This window comes from Ochotona princeps, chromosome 19 (assembly GCF_030435755.1).
Source record: "Ochotona princeps isolate mOchPri1 chromosome 19, mOchPri1.hap1, whole genome shotgun sequence".
Classification (NCBI taxonomy): Eukaryota; Metazoa; Chordata; class Mammalia; order Lagomorpha; family Ochotonidae; genus Ochotona; species Ochotona princeps.
This window is the reverse complement of record NC_080850.1, coordinates 5867847-5885131: the sequence shown is the minus strand read 5'-3', so window position 1 is coordinate 5885131 and position 17285 is coordinate 5867847. Positions and strand designations below refer to the sequence as shown.

The following is a 17285-nucleotide window of genomic DNA, read 5'->3' as shown; positions in this document are numbered from 1 at the left end:
TGGCTCGTAGTCTAGTCCTAGCTGTTGTATTTTGGAGAGTGAACCACTTTGTGTGTGTCACTCAAACACAAATTTAAAAAAAGAGAATACTGCCTGCCACTTAGAGAATGGATCACAGTCTGGCAAGAGAGCAAGCTGGAGACCAGAGGGAGGCCACAGTTTTGTTCTTGTTGAGTTCCACTGCTGCCAGGCAGTTTTAGCACCTACTAGTGGCACCACTGTCCCCCACACAATTTTCAGGACCTCTGAAGAATGGACTGCTCTATTCACTTTGCATTAGCTCTGCTGATTGCGAATGGGATATTGGGCAAAACAAGGGATGGTGTGCAATTCAGGAAGTCATGGGGTTTGCTGTTAGCAAGACACAAACCCAGGAAATGAGGAGGATGGAGAGCAAGGTTTAGATTCTGAGCTGATAGGAGCAGACCACTGGCTCAGGGCTGGTACTTCCTCTAAGCCTTGGCAGGGGAGACATCCACAAAGCAGGGTTAGTTAAGGCCCTGAGCATGACACGCCCTTTGCCTTCCAAGATGGGTGTAAATGCCCCTCTGTGCCAGAGTTGACAACAGCCAAGCAAGCGCAAGAATCATCTCTGCTACAGTCACATAAAAGTCACTCAATTACAAAACCACAAGAAAGAACTAGGCTTCAGGCCACGTAGGTGTCACAGGAAGACACCTACTGGTGAGACACAACATTGCAGCCAAGCTCTATGAGTGCCTCAGAATTTGTTACCACACTAACAGCTAAGCTTCAGCAGTTGTCAAAGAGTGAGATCAATGGATCTCTAAACAAGGAATGTCACTTTTGTGCAAGCCATATATGACAGCAGGAAGCAGCTGGCAGGAGATCTGACAGTGCGAGGTGGGTTTTTGCGATAAAGTACTATAATGCTGTCAAATGATATGGTATTTGGCTTCCGGCCCCTCACCCCCTGTGGTGTTTTGAACTCTTAAAAATGATACACAATGTTAAAGCGGATTTTCCTTCCAGCAGCCCACCTATTGTCAGGCTTGTTCAGAGAGTCAGCAAATAAGGGACTACTTCCATCAGTAAAGGAACAGGTTTTCGTAAAATCATGAGATGCAATGGCAAACTGTGATGAGAAGATTTTGCTTTCCGCAGGGTGAGCAGATCTGATCTGAGAGCACCTCGATCAGAGTCCACAGGAGGAGCTCGTCAGTCACGACTGGCAAGTGGCAGGGAGGGATAAGCCTTCTCCCACCAAGAGTTCATCAGAAGAACATTAAATCCCTTTAAAATTAAAACAACAAGGCAGGTTCTAAAATAAAGGAAGCGTTTAAAGGTCAGACACGGAACAAGCTAACCCCAGCACAGGTGCTCTGTCTGAATGAAGGAGGGTGCTATCTGCCATCCGGCTGAACTATGAATACATCGTTTGCCACCACCGCAGCTGGATGATTGGACAGTGGCCACCGCAAATGACAGTTTCTTCTCTTTCCAGACCAGCCTCTTCAACAGGTTAGAGTTGACAGGACATCAGTGTTTTCACAACCCCCAGAGCTGTCTCTTCCACTCACTGTGCTTCCAAGGGGAAAATGGCTTCATGGTCAAAACCAGAAACTCTGTGACCGGCCCCAGAGAGGCATCTCCTCTCTGCTCTTTTCTAAGAAACATATAATTATCCCTCGGGCCCAGGGACTATTTGCAGCTTGAGAAGGACGCCATGGCCCTGGCCAGTACCTATTAGAAAGCACAGCTGTAAACAGACTGACTGGGAAAAGGCAGGCGTTCATTCCAGATGCTGTACTTTGACACAAAGGCTCTGATCTCCATTCTTCTCAGAATGGCCTTGAGGGCGCGCCAAGCTGACCACAGGCTCTATACCAGGGGGCACCTCTGGGGCTGAGGGTGACCACAGCTGCTGAGTTTGGAATGGCTACTGATGTGGCTTAGGGATACCTGTGTGTTTTCACTAACAGAGGTGGAGCTGGTCAGAAAAAAGGCAGTGAACCTATATGACTTCTGATGGGTCAGGCACTACTGCAAGTGGCAGATGACTATAATTATTCTCAATTGACAGATGGGGAAACTGAGGACCAGGAGAGGAAGCATCCTCCCTTTTCACACCTGGGATCTCTGTCCTACACCTCCTGTCCTATGCCCTCATCATATCCCTCAAACTTCCCAGGATGCCAGGAAATGAAAGCACTCAGTCTCAGAGGTCTTGAAGACCATACTGGCTGCAGGTGTTATGGGCCAGGGCCTCTGCAGCAGTGAGAGGTGACCTTGGGTGGCTGTAGTCAACCACAATTTTCTGAATGCTGGGGAGAATGCTATCATTGCTCTGGGTGATCCCCACTGCTTTTCTCATGCTTGCTTCTGATCACAGAGTTGTGTAGTTTAGGGGATGGGAGAATTGTTAGGCAGGAAGGAAACTGGAGAGTGAAAGTGAGTGTGGGGATTGCTTGATACTGCATTTGTCCTTTCAGCCCAGAATGGTGGCTGCCTGAAAGGAGCTGCAGAGGCTGGACTCCCAAGCTGTGGACGCTGGATAAATGGCATATCCCAGTCTGCAAGCATGCTGTCCCTTCAGCTCGGCACTGTATGTATGGAAAGCACCTGATCATTCTATAAGACACACAGTCCTCCTTCCTGAGCCCTTCCCAACACCTGCGAAGCACATGCTTGGCCACCACACAACTCCGCACAAAGCGGAATGCAGGTGCTCCCCCAGCCCCACCAGGTGTGCTTAGGAAAATGTCTGTGCCCCTACTCAGTGAAGGCATCCTCAGGGGAGGACTCTAAGTCCCACCCACTTCACAATGTTTTGGTATAGAGTTAAACAGTGTCAAATCCTTTGGGGAAACAAAGTTGAATAGCAATCAACCAGCCAGACATCAACCCATCTATCCATTCATCCATCCATCCATCCATCCAGCATCAGCCATGTATCCATCCAACCATCCATCAATCTATTCAGCATTCATCCACTCGTCCAATTAGTATCAATGCATTCACTTATCCATCTATCCATTCAACCATCCATCTAGCATTAACCCAACCATCCATCTCTCCACCCTTACATTAAGCATCACGCATCCATCCATTTCATCCATCCAGTCACATCAGCTATCTCCAGTGTGGAACTGAGGGACTGGCACACAGCTAGCTGGTGCTTGGTAGGAGTATGCTAGACACTGAATGACAAGGAGAAAATGGAAATATTCTTACCAGATTTCTTTTTCCCAATGTGCTCCCTGTATAGAAAAAAAAGGGGGATGATGAGGAGAAGTGAGTCAGTACAAAAAAAAAAAAAAAAAAAAAAAAAAAAAGAAGTGAGTCAGTACTTGTTGTGTATTGGCACATTACTTCATTAGGAAATGAAGATCTTCTTTTCTGAATTGCCAGTGTATGAACAATCCATAGCAACCCAAGGGACCCGACTTCTGGGGCTTGCGTGTTGGCTCAACTGGCTAATCCCCCACTTCCAAGTATACCATGCTAGAGTTCCTTATACAATTGTAGATGGATATTACAAATCAGAGTGTAATGGGCATGGCACAACAGCTTAGTGGCTAAATCCTCGCCTTGCACATGCTGGGACCCCTTATGGGCAGGTTCGTGTCTCAGCTGCCCCACTTCCTTCCAGCTCCCTGCTTGTGGCCTGGGAAAGCAGACAAGGATGGTCCAAAGCCTTGGGACCCTGCACCTGCATGGGAGACCCAGGAGAAGCTCCTGGCTCCTGGCTTTGGATCAGGTCAGCTCTGGTTGTTGAGGCCACTTGGGGAATGAATCAGTGGATGGAAGATCTTTCTCTCTGTCTCTCCTTCTCTCTATAAACCCACCTTTCCAATGAAAATAAATAAATCTTAAAAAAAAATCATGGTGTATAGGAAACTTTTAAGTAAATGATCCCATGGGAATGGTGTCCTGCAGTTGGACTGCATTGGGATGGATGCTATGACAACAGTAGCATCAGCTACCATCCTGTGCCAGCAACCTGCTAGGTACAGAGCTAGCAAAACAGTCCAGTCAGAACCTGAACCCAACTGCTTATTATTATAAATGTAAATATAATTAATGTGCCACAAAATTAATATACAAGCATACAATTGGCTGTTTTTGCATATTTTTGCATATGCACAAGGCCGTGCAACCATCACATTAATTTCCTAGCATCCTCATCATTTACCAAAAGAATCCCCAAACTGCTCTTGGTCCCCAGCAAACACGGACCTGCCTGTCATCTCCAATGATCTGTGTGTTCTGGTCACTTCCTAGCATCAGAATCATACAGTGCCTTCTTGTGTCTGGCTCCTTTCACTTAGCAAAATATTTTCAGTTTGTCCACATTGTAGCAGGTACCATATTCTTATTTCCTTCCACAGCTCAATCATATCCCATTATAGGGGGACTCTATTTTGTTTATCTGTGCACTGCCTCATGGGTGCTTTGGGCTATTTCCACTTGGTGGCTATAAGAAATATAACACATTGCTGAACACCTGTGCACAAGCTTTTGTGCCCACGGGTTTTCACTCCTCTTGGAAGTTCACAACTTGGAGCCAAATTACTAGGCCTACAGAAACTCAAGGCAGTGAAGAAACTGCTGGGTGGTTTCTTCACTGTCCCTACCTGACACATGGATGCTCTAACTTCTCTGCCTCTAGGACAATGAAAGCGCTAACAGCTGACTGCAAGCAACCCTCAGGTGTGCAGGGGTGCCTTGCTGGAGCTGCAACTAGCACTTCCTGCGGGCTAATGATGTTGAATGTCTTGTCACGTGCTTATTGGTCATTTGTGAATCTTCTTGGGAGACACATCTGCTCGGTGTCTGCTTCTAAAGTTTTGGTTTTTAAGTAACATGGAATCATGCTCAGGCAACTTCTGGAGACGGAAGTGAGCCTGGGGCTGCAACCCTGAGTGTCTGGAAGGAACAGCAGGACCTGGTCCTGCATCTTAGCTGGGCTTGTCCGAAGTCCCTGTATCCAAGAGTTTGAACTTCACAGCCCATGGGTGCGGAAGGAGAAGGGCAAGTTTGGGAAATCCTTACTTGCTTTCACTGGCCACTTGCTGAGTACTGGGTCTTGGACTGCATACACATGCAATGATCTACATTCTAGTTTCACCACAGCCCTGCAAAATAGGCATTCTTTCCACTTATGAAGTGGGGAGAGGCAGGCGTTGGGCCTTGCAGTTAACAATGATCCAGACACCAGTGTTCCATAGGGGAATGCTGGGCTCAAGTTCTGGTTCCTTGACTTCTCCCAGCTTTCTGCTAATACAAACTTTGTGGAGGCAACAGTACCTGTTGCTGTCACCCATATGGGAGACTCAGGCTGAGTTACCAGCTCTCACTTTCAGCCTGGCTCACCTTTGCTGGTGCGAGCATTTAAGGACTAAACTAGCACATAGGAGCACTAGCTCTGAAATAAATAAATGAATAAGAGTAAAATAAAAGAGCTGAGAAAACAGAATCCCCCTCAGATATGAGAACGCAGCTCAGTGGGGGAAGCAATGGATCCTTTGTATGACCAAATCTAACAGCCCAGGAGATTGTGGGGAACACTGTGATTTGGGCCCCTAGCTCCAGGAAATTGCTGATCCCTACCTGAGGTTCCCACCCCTCATTTCCTTTAAGCCTCCCACTAACTCTATCCATGGGACAGAGCAGGCGATGTCATGTCATGTGAAGAAACTGAGGCAGAAAGGGAGGAATCATTAGCCTGCCCAGGTAGAAGAGCTGGGTGTCTGTCAGCTCCCTGCAGACATGGACGGGGTCTGACATGCCACCCCACCCCTCGTCCTGGTGCCTGACACTAGGCCTGGGGACGAACAGTGCTGGTCCTTGTGGCTGGATAAGGTTCATGGTCAGGAAGCCTTGGCCCTGGGCTGTTTTTAGAAGTCAGCAAGTAAGCCACAGGCACCAGGGAGTAAGCCAGTAAGTGTGACAAGGCCATGTGGAGTTGTAGCACCTGACTCCTCCAGAGGGCCAGTGGTCAGTCATTCTCACTGCTCCCCTTGGGGGTACGGCCAGTCCCTCTGTCACAGTGCAGAAAGTAGATGCCAGGAACAGGTGGAGCTGGGCCTCAAACCCTGGGCTGTTTTCTGTTCCTCCAAGCCATCCCTTATGTGGGAAACACACATGGAGGCTGCTCAGAGCTTAGGTTCAGACTTGGGCAGAGCTGGAGGGAGTTCCCTTCTCCTCTTTCAAACTGTGTGACCCTGGGCAAGTCTCCTCTGTGATGCTGAGCCTCAGCTTCTTCATCTGCAAAGTGGGAATGTGCGTTTCTAGCTGGTTGCTTTCTTTCTTTCATTTTTAAAAAAAGATCTATTTTTATTGGAAAGTTAGATTTACAGAGAGAAGGAGAGTCAGAATTTCTTCCATCTGTTGGTTCACTCCCCAAGTGGCTGCAACGGCCAGAGCTGAGCTGATCTGATGCCAGGACCCTGGAGCTTTTTCTGGGTCTCCCACATGGGTTCAGGTTCCCAAGGCTTTGGGCCATCCTCGACTGTTTTTCTAGGCCACAGGCATGGAGGTGGATGGGAAGTGGAGCAGCTGGAATACAAACTGGCGCCCATATGGAATGTTGGCCTGTGCAAGGTGAGGACTGTAGCCACTACGCTACTGCGCCGGGTCCTGCTTGGTTGCTTTCAAACAGTATAAACTCCACACCCTCTGAGTCATCTTGCCTAGACATGATAATTAAAGTCAAGGAAGCCTGCCGGCCAGGGTGCTAGGAGAGCATCTCATTGTCTTGTGATGTCCCTCAGAGTTGGGGAATGTTGACCAAAACACAAACATCAGGCATCAAGCTCAGAAACATGAGCCAGTGTGGGCTGAAGACACACAGCATCACTGATGCAGTCTTTCCTCTCTTTTTTTCTTTCTTTTTTTTTAAGCAGAGCTGTGTCTTGGCTCCCATGTTGGTATGAGACACTCCCTTGTGATCTGAAGGCTGGCGACGTGGAGTCCCTGTGGAATGTCACATGACCTCTGTGCTGGTCATACCCCGCGGTATCTGTTGGACTCTGAATTCTAGGAGGCTAAGCTTACTCCTCTGAGTGCAAGCTAAATGCTTGGTCCTCAGTAACCCCTTTGGAGGTGTGTGACCTCTGGAATGATCTGAAGGTTGCTGCATGGATACCGAGAGAAACGGCCCAGCTTCACTTGGGAGAATTGTTGGATCCTTTTTCCTCATGAGTCTGTTTTAAAAACAAGCTCTGTGGTCCATAAGGATTTATTTCCGAAAAGCGACATGCGTCTTTCTGTCAGGACGTGAGTCAAGTGCATGGTGCACTCTCGGACACCTGTTGCCAGTGGAGCGGGCACCAGCCATGTTGCCGTTGCTGCTACGGACAATGGGCAGGCTCGAGTGGCTCCTGCTGCTTCTGCAGTGGCCTGGCTGGCACTTGCCAGACTTCACGGCAGAGCCCACACAGACCCCCACAGGCTGCGAGCTCTCGTTCCCAGGAACCCAAGACAGCCCCATCCCGTGGGCTTGTCTCCTTCTTTCCCCACCACTACTTCCTCATTAACCAGATTTTCTGCTTCTGCACACACACCTGGCACCTTTCCCATCAAAGGACTTTTTAAAAGGCGCCAAGGGGTTGGTGTTGTGGCACATGGAGTTAAGCCACCGCCTGCAGCACTGACATCTCATTTGAATGCCAGTTTGTGTTCTGATTCCTCCCGAACCAACCCAGCTCCTGGCTAATGTGCCTGGGAAAGCAGCAGAAGATGGCCCAAATACTTGGATCCTTGCCACTCTACTGGGAGACTTGGATGAAGCTTCAAGTTCCTGGCTTTGGCCTGGTCCAGTCATACCCATCTGTAACCATTTGGGTAGTGACCAATGGAAGGCAAATCTCTCTCTTTCTCTTTAACTTGTCTTGCAAACAAGTAAATCTTCAAATCAAAGAATATCAAGTGTATGTTGGTACTGGTGTCTGGGAGGGATACAGACAGTACTGGAGTTCTGGATGCTGTGCACTGTGTGGCTCAGGCGCTGGATATGCAGTGACAGGCTGCTGGGCCTGGCCATGGCAGAGAGAAGCAACAGGAAGGCCAGGCTGGGAGACATCCTGGACCCCCGGGGAGCCTCACTGTCACTGTCCCCAGCCACAGAGTCCGCAGTAGGTCCTGGTCTCTTATTACCCACAGCCTATAGACGCTGAACATGGTTAACCTGGGATGCTTCAAAAGCCAGAAGTTTGAATGCCAGGTGAAGAAGTCCACTATGAAATTGTTTCAGGTAGAAAATGACTTACACATGATGCATATAGTCACTTTCAGGCGAGGTATGCAATGTGTGTGAAATCTTATAAATGAGCTTTGTGTTTAGCTTTGGATCCTATCCCTAAGACAATCTCATTATAAATATGCAAAGATTCCAGATTTTGGAAAACCCCAAAAAGGTCCGGTCCCAGGCATTTCAGACAAGGGATCTTCCACCTATAGTGTCAGAGCATGGCCCCACCCCTGCAGGCTAAACTCAGAGACGAGTGAAATGAGTTGGCTGCCCAGCCTCAGGAGCTGGCTCATAGGCAGCCCTGCCTGGTACATTCTGAGAAGTACAAAGAGCATCATGGGATTGTGGGCATGGCCTTCAGCCAGCTGCCTTTCCCTGTTGGAAGGGAAGAGAGTATTGTTCACCACGATTGACCTGGCAGGGCTCAACCCATGGATTGTACTTTGCTTGGCTGGTCCTCACTGGGGTCGGCTGCACAGAAAGGAAGGAAGATGGGAAGGGCAGGTCCTAGGGGAAGCCCCCAAAGCAACTTACTCTTTTGGTGGATTCAGGTCCTCGGGTCTCGTCTCGAAGAACTGCAGCACCTCCTCGCACTGCGAGATATAGGGCGGCAGCTGGATCAGAGCCTGCAGAGGAGGAGAGGTAGCTGGGTCCACAGGAGCAAGGGCTTGTGAGAATGCTACCAGGCGGGGGGTCTCCAACGGGGGCAGGCCTCAGGACCACTGTGCCCACCCCCCGGAGCTTCTGATTCAGTGGACAGTGCCTAAGAATGTGCATTGCTCACAAGGCCCTTGGTGCCGCTAGTCAGGGCCACACACACGCACACACATACACAGTCTGTTATGTATATAAATACACTCAAGTGACGTATTAGAAGCATGTGTTTACACACAATGAGACCATACTATACATTTGATATTGTAAATAGGTGACTTCTCTGAACAGCACATTGTGAACTTCACGATACTATTGTATTCTACAATATCATCAGCATCAGGTGTTGGGCCTGTAGTGCATAGATACAACATACTGCCTTCAATGAAGCACTGCAAACATGAGTTTGCTTCTAACATGCCTACACACATGAAAAAGTTTACAGAGATGGAACTAAGAAATGCTCATTTTGGTGCCAAAAATTCTGAAATCTATGCATACTCTTTTTTAATATGCATTTCCATGAACTTTTAGAGACTGCTCAATCTCAAAATTATTTTGAACCAAAGTAAACTTATCATTTAATCCAATTTTCCACAGCCTTTTTGAAGTATCCTTGTGTGTGTATGTGTATATTTAAATTTTTATTTATTTATTTGAAAGGCAGAGTGACAGGGGGACAGCAAGAGAGGAGGGAGGAGTGGGGGAAGGGAAGGGAAGGCCTGAAGCGGGATGAAGAGGAAGGAAGGGAGGAAGAGAGAGAGAGCTGATTCTTTCCCCAAATGCCTGAAACAGTTAGAGATGGGCCAGGTTGAAGCCAGGAGCTCAGAATTCCACTCAGGTCTTGCAAGGGGCTCAACCACATGGCTCATCATCTGCTGCCTACCAGGTACATCAGCAGGAGGCCATTTGGGAAGTGGAGCCAGAACTCTATCCCAGACATTTGTATATGAGATGTGGGCATGACAAATTGTTTTGTATTCCTCTGTGCTACAATACCAGCCCCTTGTAGCTGTCTTAGTTCAGAAAATCAGAAATGGAAGGCGAAGGGACTTACTCTATGATTGACATACAATCATAAGTCTCCAGGTAATGGCTTGAATCCTCCCAAGTCTCCTGTTGGCCAAGGGCATGTACTTCTGCCATTGCAGTGCACAGCTGGGTCTTGAAGGAGTCTCAACTGTGTCTGCCAATGCCTGGTGAGGAGCTGGGTGGAGGGCATAAGGTGTGTGTGTAGGGGCAGGCATTTGCTGTTTAAAGATTTTATTTTATTGGAAAGTCAGATATAGAGAGGAAAATCTTCTGTCCACTGATTCATTCCCCAAGTGGCCGCAACATCCAGAGCTAAGCCAATCTGAAACCAGGAGTCAAGAGCTTCTTCCAGGTCTCCTATGTGGATGCAGGGTTTCAAGACTCCGGGCCGTCCTCGACTGCTTTCCCAGGTCACGAGCAAGGAGCTGGATGGGAAGTGGAGCAGCCACGATACAAACTGGCACCCAAATGGGATCCCTGGGGTGTGCAAGGCAAGGACGTTAGCCATATACCATGCCAGGCCCATGCTGACTTTTTAAAAATCAGTTCCAGCTCTGAAGAAAATCCACAAGGACCGAGCTTTTCCAGGCCCTAGCAGAGTCCCAGAGGGAAAAGAGCAGGCACCTACTCTCCAATCTCACATTTCCCATTTTCTAGATCATCAGAAATACCTACTTTCCCTGATCCATTATAATTGCATATATCTGGAGACCCTGTTGTCTCTCCTTTCTGATCCTCTGCCTAGAACAGTGGTGATCACTCTTCTGCCCAGGAGGAACTTCTGTCTGGGGTCTTCCTGAAATCCTGCAGCTGTAGCAGCTGGAATCCCACAATGATGGAGCTGACTGTGTGCTGGACCACACACATCCCGGCATCTCTGCATGCAGATACCTTGCAGTAACCCAAGATGACAATAACAACACTCTGACTTTGGCTCAGCATCTGATTGCTCTTGGGATATGTTTCTTTGTGTCACTTTCTGTAATCTTGCAGGGCTGGCCCATTTTAAAGAAGTAGAAGTGGAGGCTCTGAGGAAGGTGGTGGTGACCAGGACTGGAGAGCCCAGGGACTGAATGGCTCCACTCTTGTATCTCAAATCCCTAGGGGACAGGAGGTGATGGCTGCTCCTTCTCCACTCCCCTACATGCCCAAGCACTGCTGGGTAAGATCCATGAAAGCTGGTCCATAAGCATGCACTTGGTAGGAAACATGAGAAGAGGCCCAGACCTGCCTACGTGGCTTTGCTATTGGACAACCGGCAGGACATGGAACGTAAGTCCTCAGAAGGGTCATCCTTTCCACCTGGTGGGGGCCTCTCAGGGTGCCTTTCAGGCCTCCAGTGGGCTAGTTAGGGAAGGGACAATGAGACCCACAGAAACCTCTCAACAAGGCCAAGTTGTCTCCTGGTTCTGAGCTATTATTGCTAGGAAGCCAAAGCCAAACCAAATCCCCAAACCATAAACTAAGCCAACTTGCTAATAACAGGCAGGGCTTGGCTGCTTTGATGTGTCTGGCTCTTTCATGTAGGAGAGACTGGCGAGCGGAAAACACTGACCCGGCATGGAGAAGTAATCCTGCTTCCCAAGCACTCTGGGATTGTCCCCAGCTTGGGTAGCAGGGACAAAGAACCACAGTTTCAGCAAAAATGTAGTTCATTTCTAGAAGGGATCCTGGTGCTTGGGGTCAGGGTGGCTAGTCCACATTGGGACAAGAGGAGAGCACGTCCTACTAGCTGAGGTTAACCACAAAAGATCAGACGCTGGTCACTTAGCTGAGTGATTCTAGCCAAATTCCACGACCGCTTTGAGCTTCAGCCTGCACTTCTGTAAAATGGAAATGGGACCCGGTTCTAATCAGCAGCCCCCACTTCCCATCCAGCTCCTTGCTGTGACCTGGGAAAGGATCTGGGCTCCTGACTTCAGATCAGCTCAGCTCTGGTTGCTGCGGCCGCTTGGGGAATGAATCAACGGACAAAAGATCTTCCTCTCTGTCTCTCCTCTTCTTTATATATCTGCCTTTTCAGTAAAAATAAATATATATATATTTTAAATGGAAATGAAAACCACTCATTGGGGGACCCGCACTACAGACTAAGTGAGAACGTGTGAGGTTTCCATCACACAACCAGCCATTGGACACATGGCAGTCAGTCCCTTGCCCTGTTCTGTACCACGGTCAACGAGGCCAATGCTGATTATGTTAAACAACAATGCTGTGGCTGGTGAGGATGCTGGTGCCTTCTTGGTCTCTTCCAGTCCCTGTTTAACTTCAAAAGAAAACCCCAGAGAAGCAACACAGCTCTAACTTGCTTCCCAAGGGCAGGTTCAGGTTCTGTAGGGTCTTAGATGAGCAGGCAACAGCTAACCAGAGGGATTTATTGGTTTGTATAGCACATGATAATAGCTTTTGAATTATGGTTGTGATATATAGTTTTCTCTAAAATATATTAAGAAGGCTATAGAGCTAATTTATTTTAAAAAAAGATTTATTTAAGGAACTGGTGTTGTAACATAGTATGCTAAGCTATAAATATATGGTTACCTATCTTCTATGCCAGCATTCCATATGGGTGCCAGTTAGAGTCCTGCTTGCTAATATGGTTGGGAAAGCAGTGGAGGATGGCCCAAGTCCTTGGGCCCTTGCACTCATGAGGGAGACCTGGAAAAAGTCTGGCTTCTGGCTTTGGTTTGGCCCAACCCTGGCTGTTGTAGCCATTTGGGGGAGTGAACCAGCTTATAGAAGACCACTCTATAACTCTGCCTCTCAAATAATGCAATTAATTAAACTTTTTTTTAAAAAATTTGAGGTGGAAGGAGAAAGAAAAAGGGGGCTCCCACTAATGGTTTACTCTTCAAATTCCTGCAAGGTTTGAGAGTTGGAAAGGGATGAAGCCAGAACCCAATAACTCCATCAAGTCTCACACATGGGTGAAAGGACTCAGAGTCCACTCATGCCAAGTCGTGTGTGACAGCTGAGCTCACAGGACAACCTGTGTGGTTCTTCTTGAGGCTGCCCGAGGAGAACCACTCATCTGTGTGGCAGGATTCAGCTTGGCCATGTTTTCATTGTGTCTTTTTGGTGAACACAAGTCCCTAAATGCAATGGAGGTAAATAATTCTATCTTTGCAATGGTTAGTACTCTCAGTACTTTCACAACTCTCTCTAAACCTTCAAATGAAAAAGACATTTTCCTTTTTTTCCCCCCTTCTAAAATCCTTTATAGTATTGCCTCTTACATTTACATCTTTAATTTCCTTGGGAATGATTCCCTGTGTGGTGTGAGGTTGATGTAGTCAGCATCCATGCCCAAATTGGCACAGGTCTTCTCTGAATTCTCAATGTTGTTCCAATGTTTGTCTATCCTTGCGTCAGTGTAGTCCCACGTCAGTGACCATAATTTACCACAGATCTGGTAGCGCAGAGAGTTCCTTTGAGTGAAACACACGCCCTTGCCTATCTCATTAGAGATGATCAGTACCTACCAATAGAGCAAATCAGTTCAACAGGTCAACACACATGTCCTATTATGAGATGAGATTGCTTCCATATTCTGTGAAACAGTTTGCCGATTTTTTGTAAAATAGATAGTTTCATCTTTCTCTAAGAGGGGGCAGATCCTTTGAAGCTAAGCCTAGGGAATCTGGTCAGCCCAAATCCCAAAATATCCACTGTTTCCTCTGATTCATTCATAGCAGGGGGCTCAGATAACATAAGCAGCTTCTTCCTGTGGCTAATCCAGGTGAAATGAAGCTCTCGGCAGCATTCCAAACATCAGGCAGATGGAGGTAGCTGCTGATATCTACCCCTTAAAATTTCCAGATTTGAAGTTTTCCTTTTCAATGTCAAGGGTGCAGGGGTTGGCTAAGCCTTGAGTGTGAGGAGCATCTGACTCTGGAGAGATGTCAGGTGCACTGATGTAGAACAGGACACTGGGGCTCAGGGATAATGGCTTCCAGGGGGGAGCAGTGCCAGCAGCAAGGTGACCCTAAGGTTCCAACATTCCTGCCAGCAGGACTTGGTCAAAGGATGGTCAGTTTCATCATGGGAATTCTCCAGAATGGGAATTTTACACTTTAGGGCCTGGCAAAGGGACAAAGACAAGATCTGCCTCTTTCTGAGAGTTGGAAGGAAGCAATAGAGTTCTTAAGCCCACATGCCTGCCCTCATCCCATCCCTGCTGCAAGACACCCAAGCAGAAAGAAGGGTCTATGTGTATGAGCCTGAAATCTGCTGCTATAAGAAGGTGCCTGAGGCTGGGTACTACAAAGCAAAGAGGATTATCTGGCTCATGATTCTGCTGGCAGTCGAGGGCTGTTGCCTGCAATACAGCATGGTGGAAAAGCAGAAAGGGAGGCAGCCATGTGCAGAAGGAGCCAAGCTCTCTGGGGCTAGGACTGTGACACAGCGGGTTAAGTGCTGCGTGCAACACGAGTCCCCTGTAGGCACCAGTTCGTGTCCCTATCACTCCATTTCTGATCCAGCTCCCTGCTAAAGCACCTGGGAAAACAGCAGAAGATGGCCCAAGTGCTTGAGCTCCTAATAACCATGTGGGAGGCCAAATGGAGCTGCAGGATCCTGGATTCAGCCTGGCTCAGTTGCTGTTGTTGCATTCTCTAGGGGATTGGATCAGGGTATAGGAAGGTCTCTCTCTGTCCTTCCTTATTTCTCTGCAACTTTTTATACGCACACTCACACACACACATACATATATATGTATATTTATGCATATATGTATATACACATACACACATATTAAAGCAACTCTGTGTTCTTGAGAGAATTCACATTTTTGGAGACCAGCATTAATCCTTTTACAGGGTGGTGCCCTCATAACCTATCCTCTCATAAGACCTCGCCTCCTCAAGGTCTCACCATCTCAACTTTCTCGCCAACACTCTGGTCATATCCAGACGAGTCCGTTCCAGAACCACTGGCTGGAATTCTTCAGTCTCCTGTAATTTGCATTTTTTTAGACACCCAAAACTGGTATGTGACTGCTGAGGCATACAAGGCTTAAGTTCAGCACACAAACCTTCCCATGCTATGACCAAAAGTCGTTTTGCTGTCCTCATGTCCTCATCTGAAGAAGAAGAAAGCCTTCTTCTCCGGGCTGGCAGCGTGGAGCAGCACCTAAGGCTGGCATCCCACATCTGCTCTGGTTCGTGTCCCGGCTGGTCCATCTTCAATTCAGCTCCCTGCTAACATGTCTGGGAAAGCAGTGGAGGATGTTCCAAGGGCTCTAAGCCTTGCATCTATGTGGGAGATGCAGACGAAGCTCCTGGCTTCATCCAGTCGAGCCCTGCCCATTGAGGCCATGTGGAGAGAAAGCCAGCAGATGGAAGAGTTTTCTCTGTTTTTCTCTCTCTTCGTAACTCTCCCTTTCAAACAAGTAAATACATCTTTGAAAAATAGTAAAATCAGAATGAAAACTCTCTTCTCAAAGTTGCTGGAAGAATGCAACCAGTTCATGCGTGGCAGAGAGCAGACTCTCAGCCAGGACTGCCTTTCTGCTGAGAGGCCATCTGTCCCTTTGTGTACCTTGTTTCTGAAGATTTTCCGAAGTACAATTTATGTACCATAAAATATACCCATTACAAGTGTTCGGTTCGAAGATACTTAGTGAATAGGAGAGCTGTGCGACCACCACCATGTAGCTTTAGAACTTTTCCATCGCCTCAAAAAATTCCCCCCCACCTAATTTGCAGTCCATCTCCACTTGCATCACCCCAGACCCGGGAAACCACTGAACTACTTTTTGCCATCAATTTGCTCTTTCTGCACATTTCAATGAAATGGAGTCATACTGTGCAGTCTTCTCCCTTTGCCACCCAGCACTCTGTAGATTTATCCAGGCTGCAGTATGCACCAGTAGTCACTTCTGTCTACTGCCAAATAACATTCGACTGGGTAGAAACTCCACATTTTTCTTCCTCTGTTCACTCCTTGTGCACACGTGGCTTAGTACCAGTGTTTGGATATTATGAATTAATCCTGCTGTGAACATCTGCAAACAAGTCTTTGTGTATAAATGTAGCTTTTCAGTTCTCTTGAGTAGATATGAGTGGTGATATGCTAAGTTGGACTTTTGAAGAAATAGCCAAATTACTTTCCAAAGTGGCTTCCTCGGTTCTAGCTCCACCAGAGCAGGGGACCCCATTTCTCCACGTCCTCATCCATACCTGCATCATCTGACTTGTTGATGACACCATTCTAGGTGTAGGTATCTCATTATGGTTTTAGTTTACATTTTGTTTAGGATTAACGGTGTTGAACATCTTTCCACGCACTTATTACTCATTCCTACTTCTCCCTGGATGGAAGTTCTACTGCAGTCTTCTCCCCCATTTTAAAACCGGGTTGACTTTTTCTTACTGAGTAGTATGGAGTCTCAATACACATTCCTTACTAGACATAATATTTACAAATATTTTCTCCTGGTCTGTAGCAATTTTTTTAAGATGTCTTCAAGGATTTCTTCAGAAGTGGAAAAACCTGAGTGTGCATTTAATGAAGTCCAACTCTATCAAATCTTCGTTTATGTTTTGTACTTTTGGCATTATATCTAAAAACTTTAACTCAAGGTCATGAGTCGTCTCTATTTTTCTTCTAGAAGTTTTACAGTTCTAGTTCTTACATGTAGATATATGATTCATCTGAGTTCATTTTTGTATGTGGCATGAGACAAGGGGTCTAAATTCCTTTTTGGCAGGTGTATAACTTCTGTGAGTTGAATTGCGCTCCCCACAAAATTTATATAAGAAAGTCTTGATCCCTGGTCCCTCTGAATTGAGATGTATCTCCAAATTTTGATATCTTTAAGAGGTAATTCAACCCTACATGAAGCTATTAGGGATGGCCTTGCCCAAGATAACTGGTATTATGATAAGAAACAGAGATCGGGGGCTGGTGCTGTGGCAGGTAAAGCTGCTGTCTGTAGTGCCAGCACCCCATTTCAGTGTTGGTTGGAGTCCTGGTTGCTCCACTTTCAATCCAGCTTCCTCCTATTATGCCTGGGAAAGTACTGAAAGACGGCACAAGAACTTGAGCTTCTGCACTTGGCGTGAGAGCTGGAAGAAGCTCCTGGCTTTGGAACAGTTCAGTTCCCATCACTGTGGTGGTTTGGGGAGTGAAACAGCAGGTGAAAGATCTCTTTGTGTAACTCTGCCTTTCAAATAAATAAGTAAAGCTCAAAAGAAACAGAGAAGAGGATGCAGACAGCTACGGAGCAGCCACCAGGCCTAGGTAGCCATGAGCTAGCCAAGGGGAGACCTTCAAAGGCCCTTCTGCTTGTGAGGATACAGATTTCTGCTGTTCGCATTGTAGTCTGTAGTGTTTGTTCCACAGTCTTAGGAATCTAGTGCAACATCATGGCCCCAACTGTTTG

At 47.2% G+C, this 17285-nt stretch overlaps 1 protein-coding gene across 1 annotated transcript in view; it reads right to left on the bottom strand.

Annotated features, from left to right (window-relative positions):
- SH3PXD2B (SH3 and PX domains 2B) overlaps positions 1–17285 on the bottom strand; it is a 91462-nt gene that overhangs the window by 21862 nt on the left and 52315 nt on the right. The window contains exons 5-6 of the mRNA XM_004587423.2: positions 8750–8841; positions 3196–3221 (exon numbers count right to left, since the gene is read on the bottom strand). Coding sequence (XP_004587480.2) covers positions 3196–3221; positions 8750–8841 — 118 coding nt within the window. The remainder of the gene's footprint in view (positions 1–3195; positions 3222–8749; positions 8842–17285) is intronic.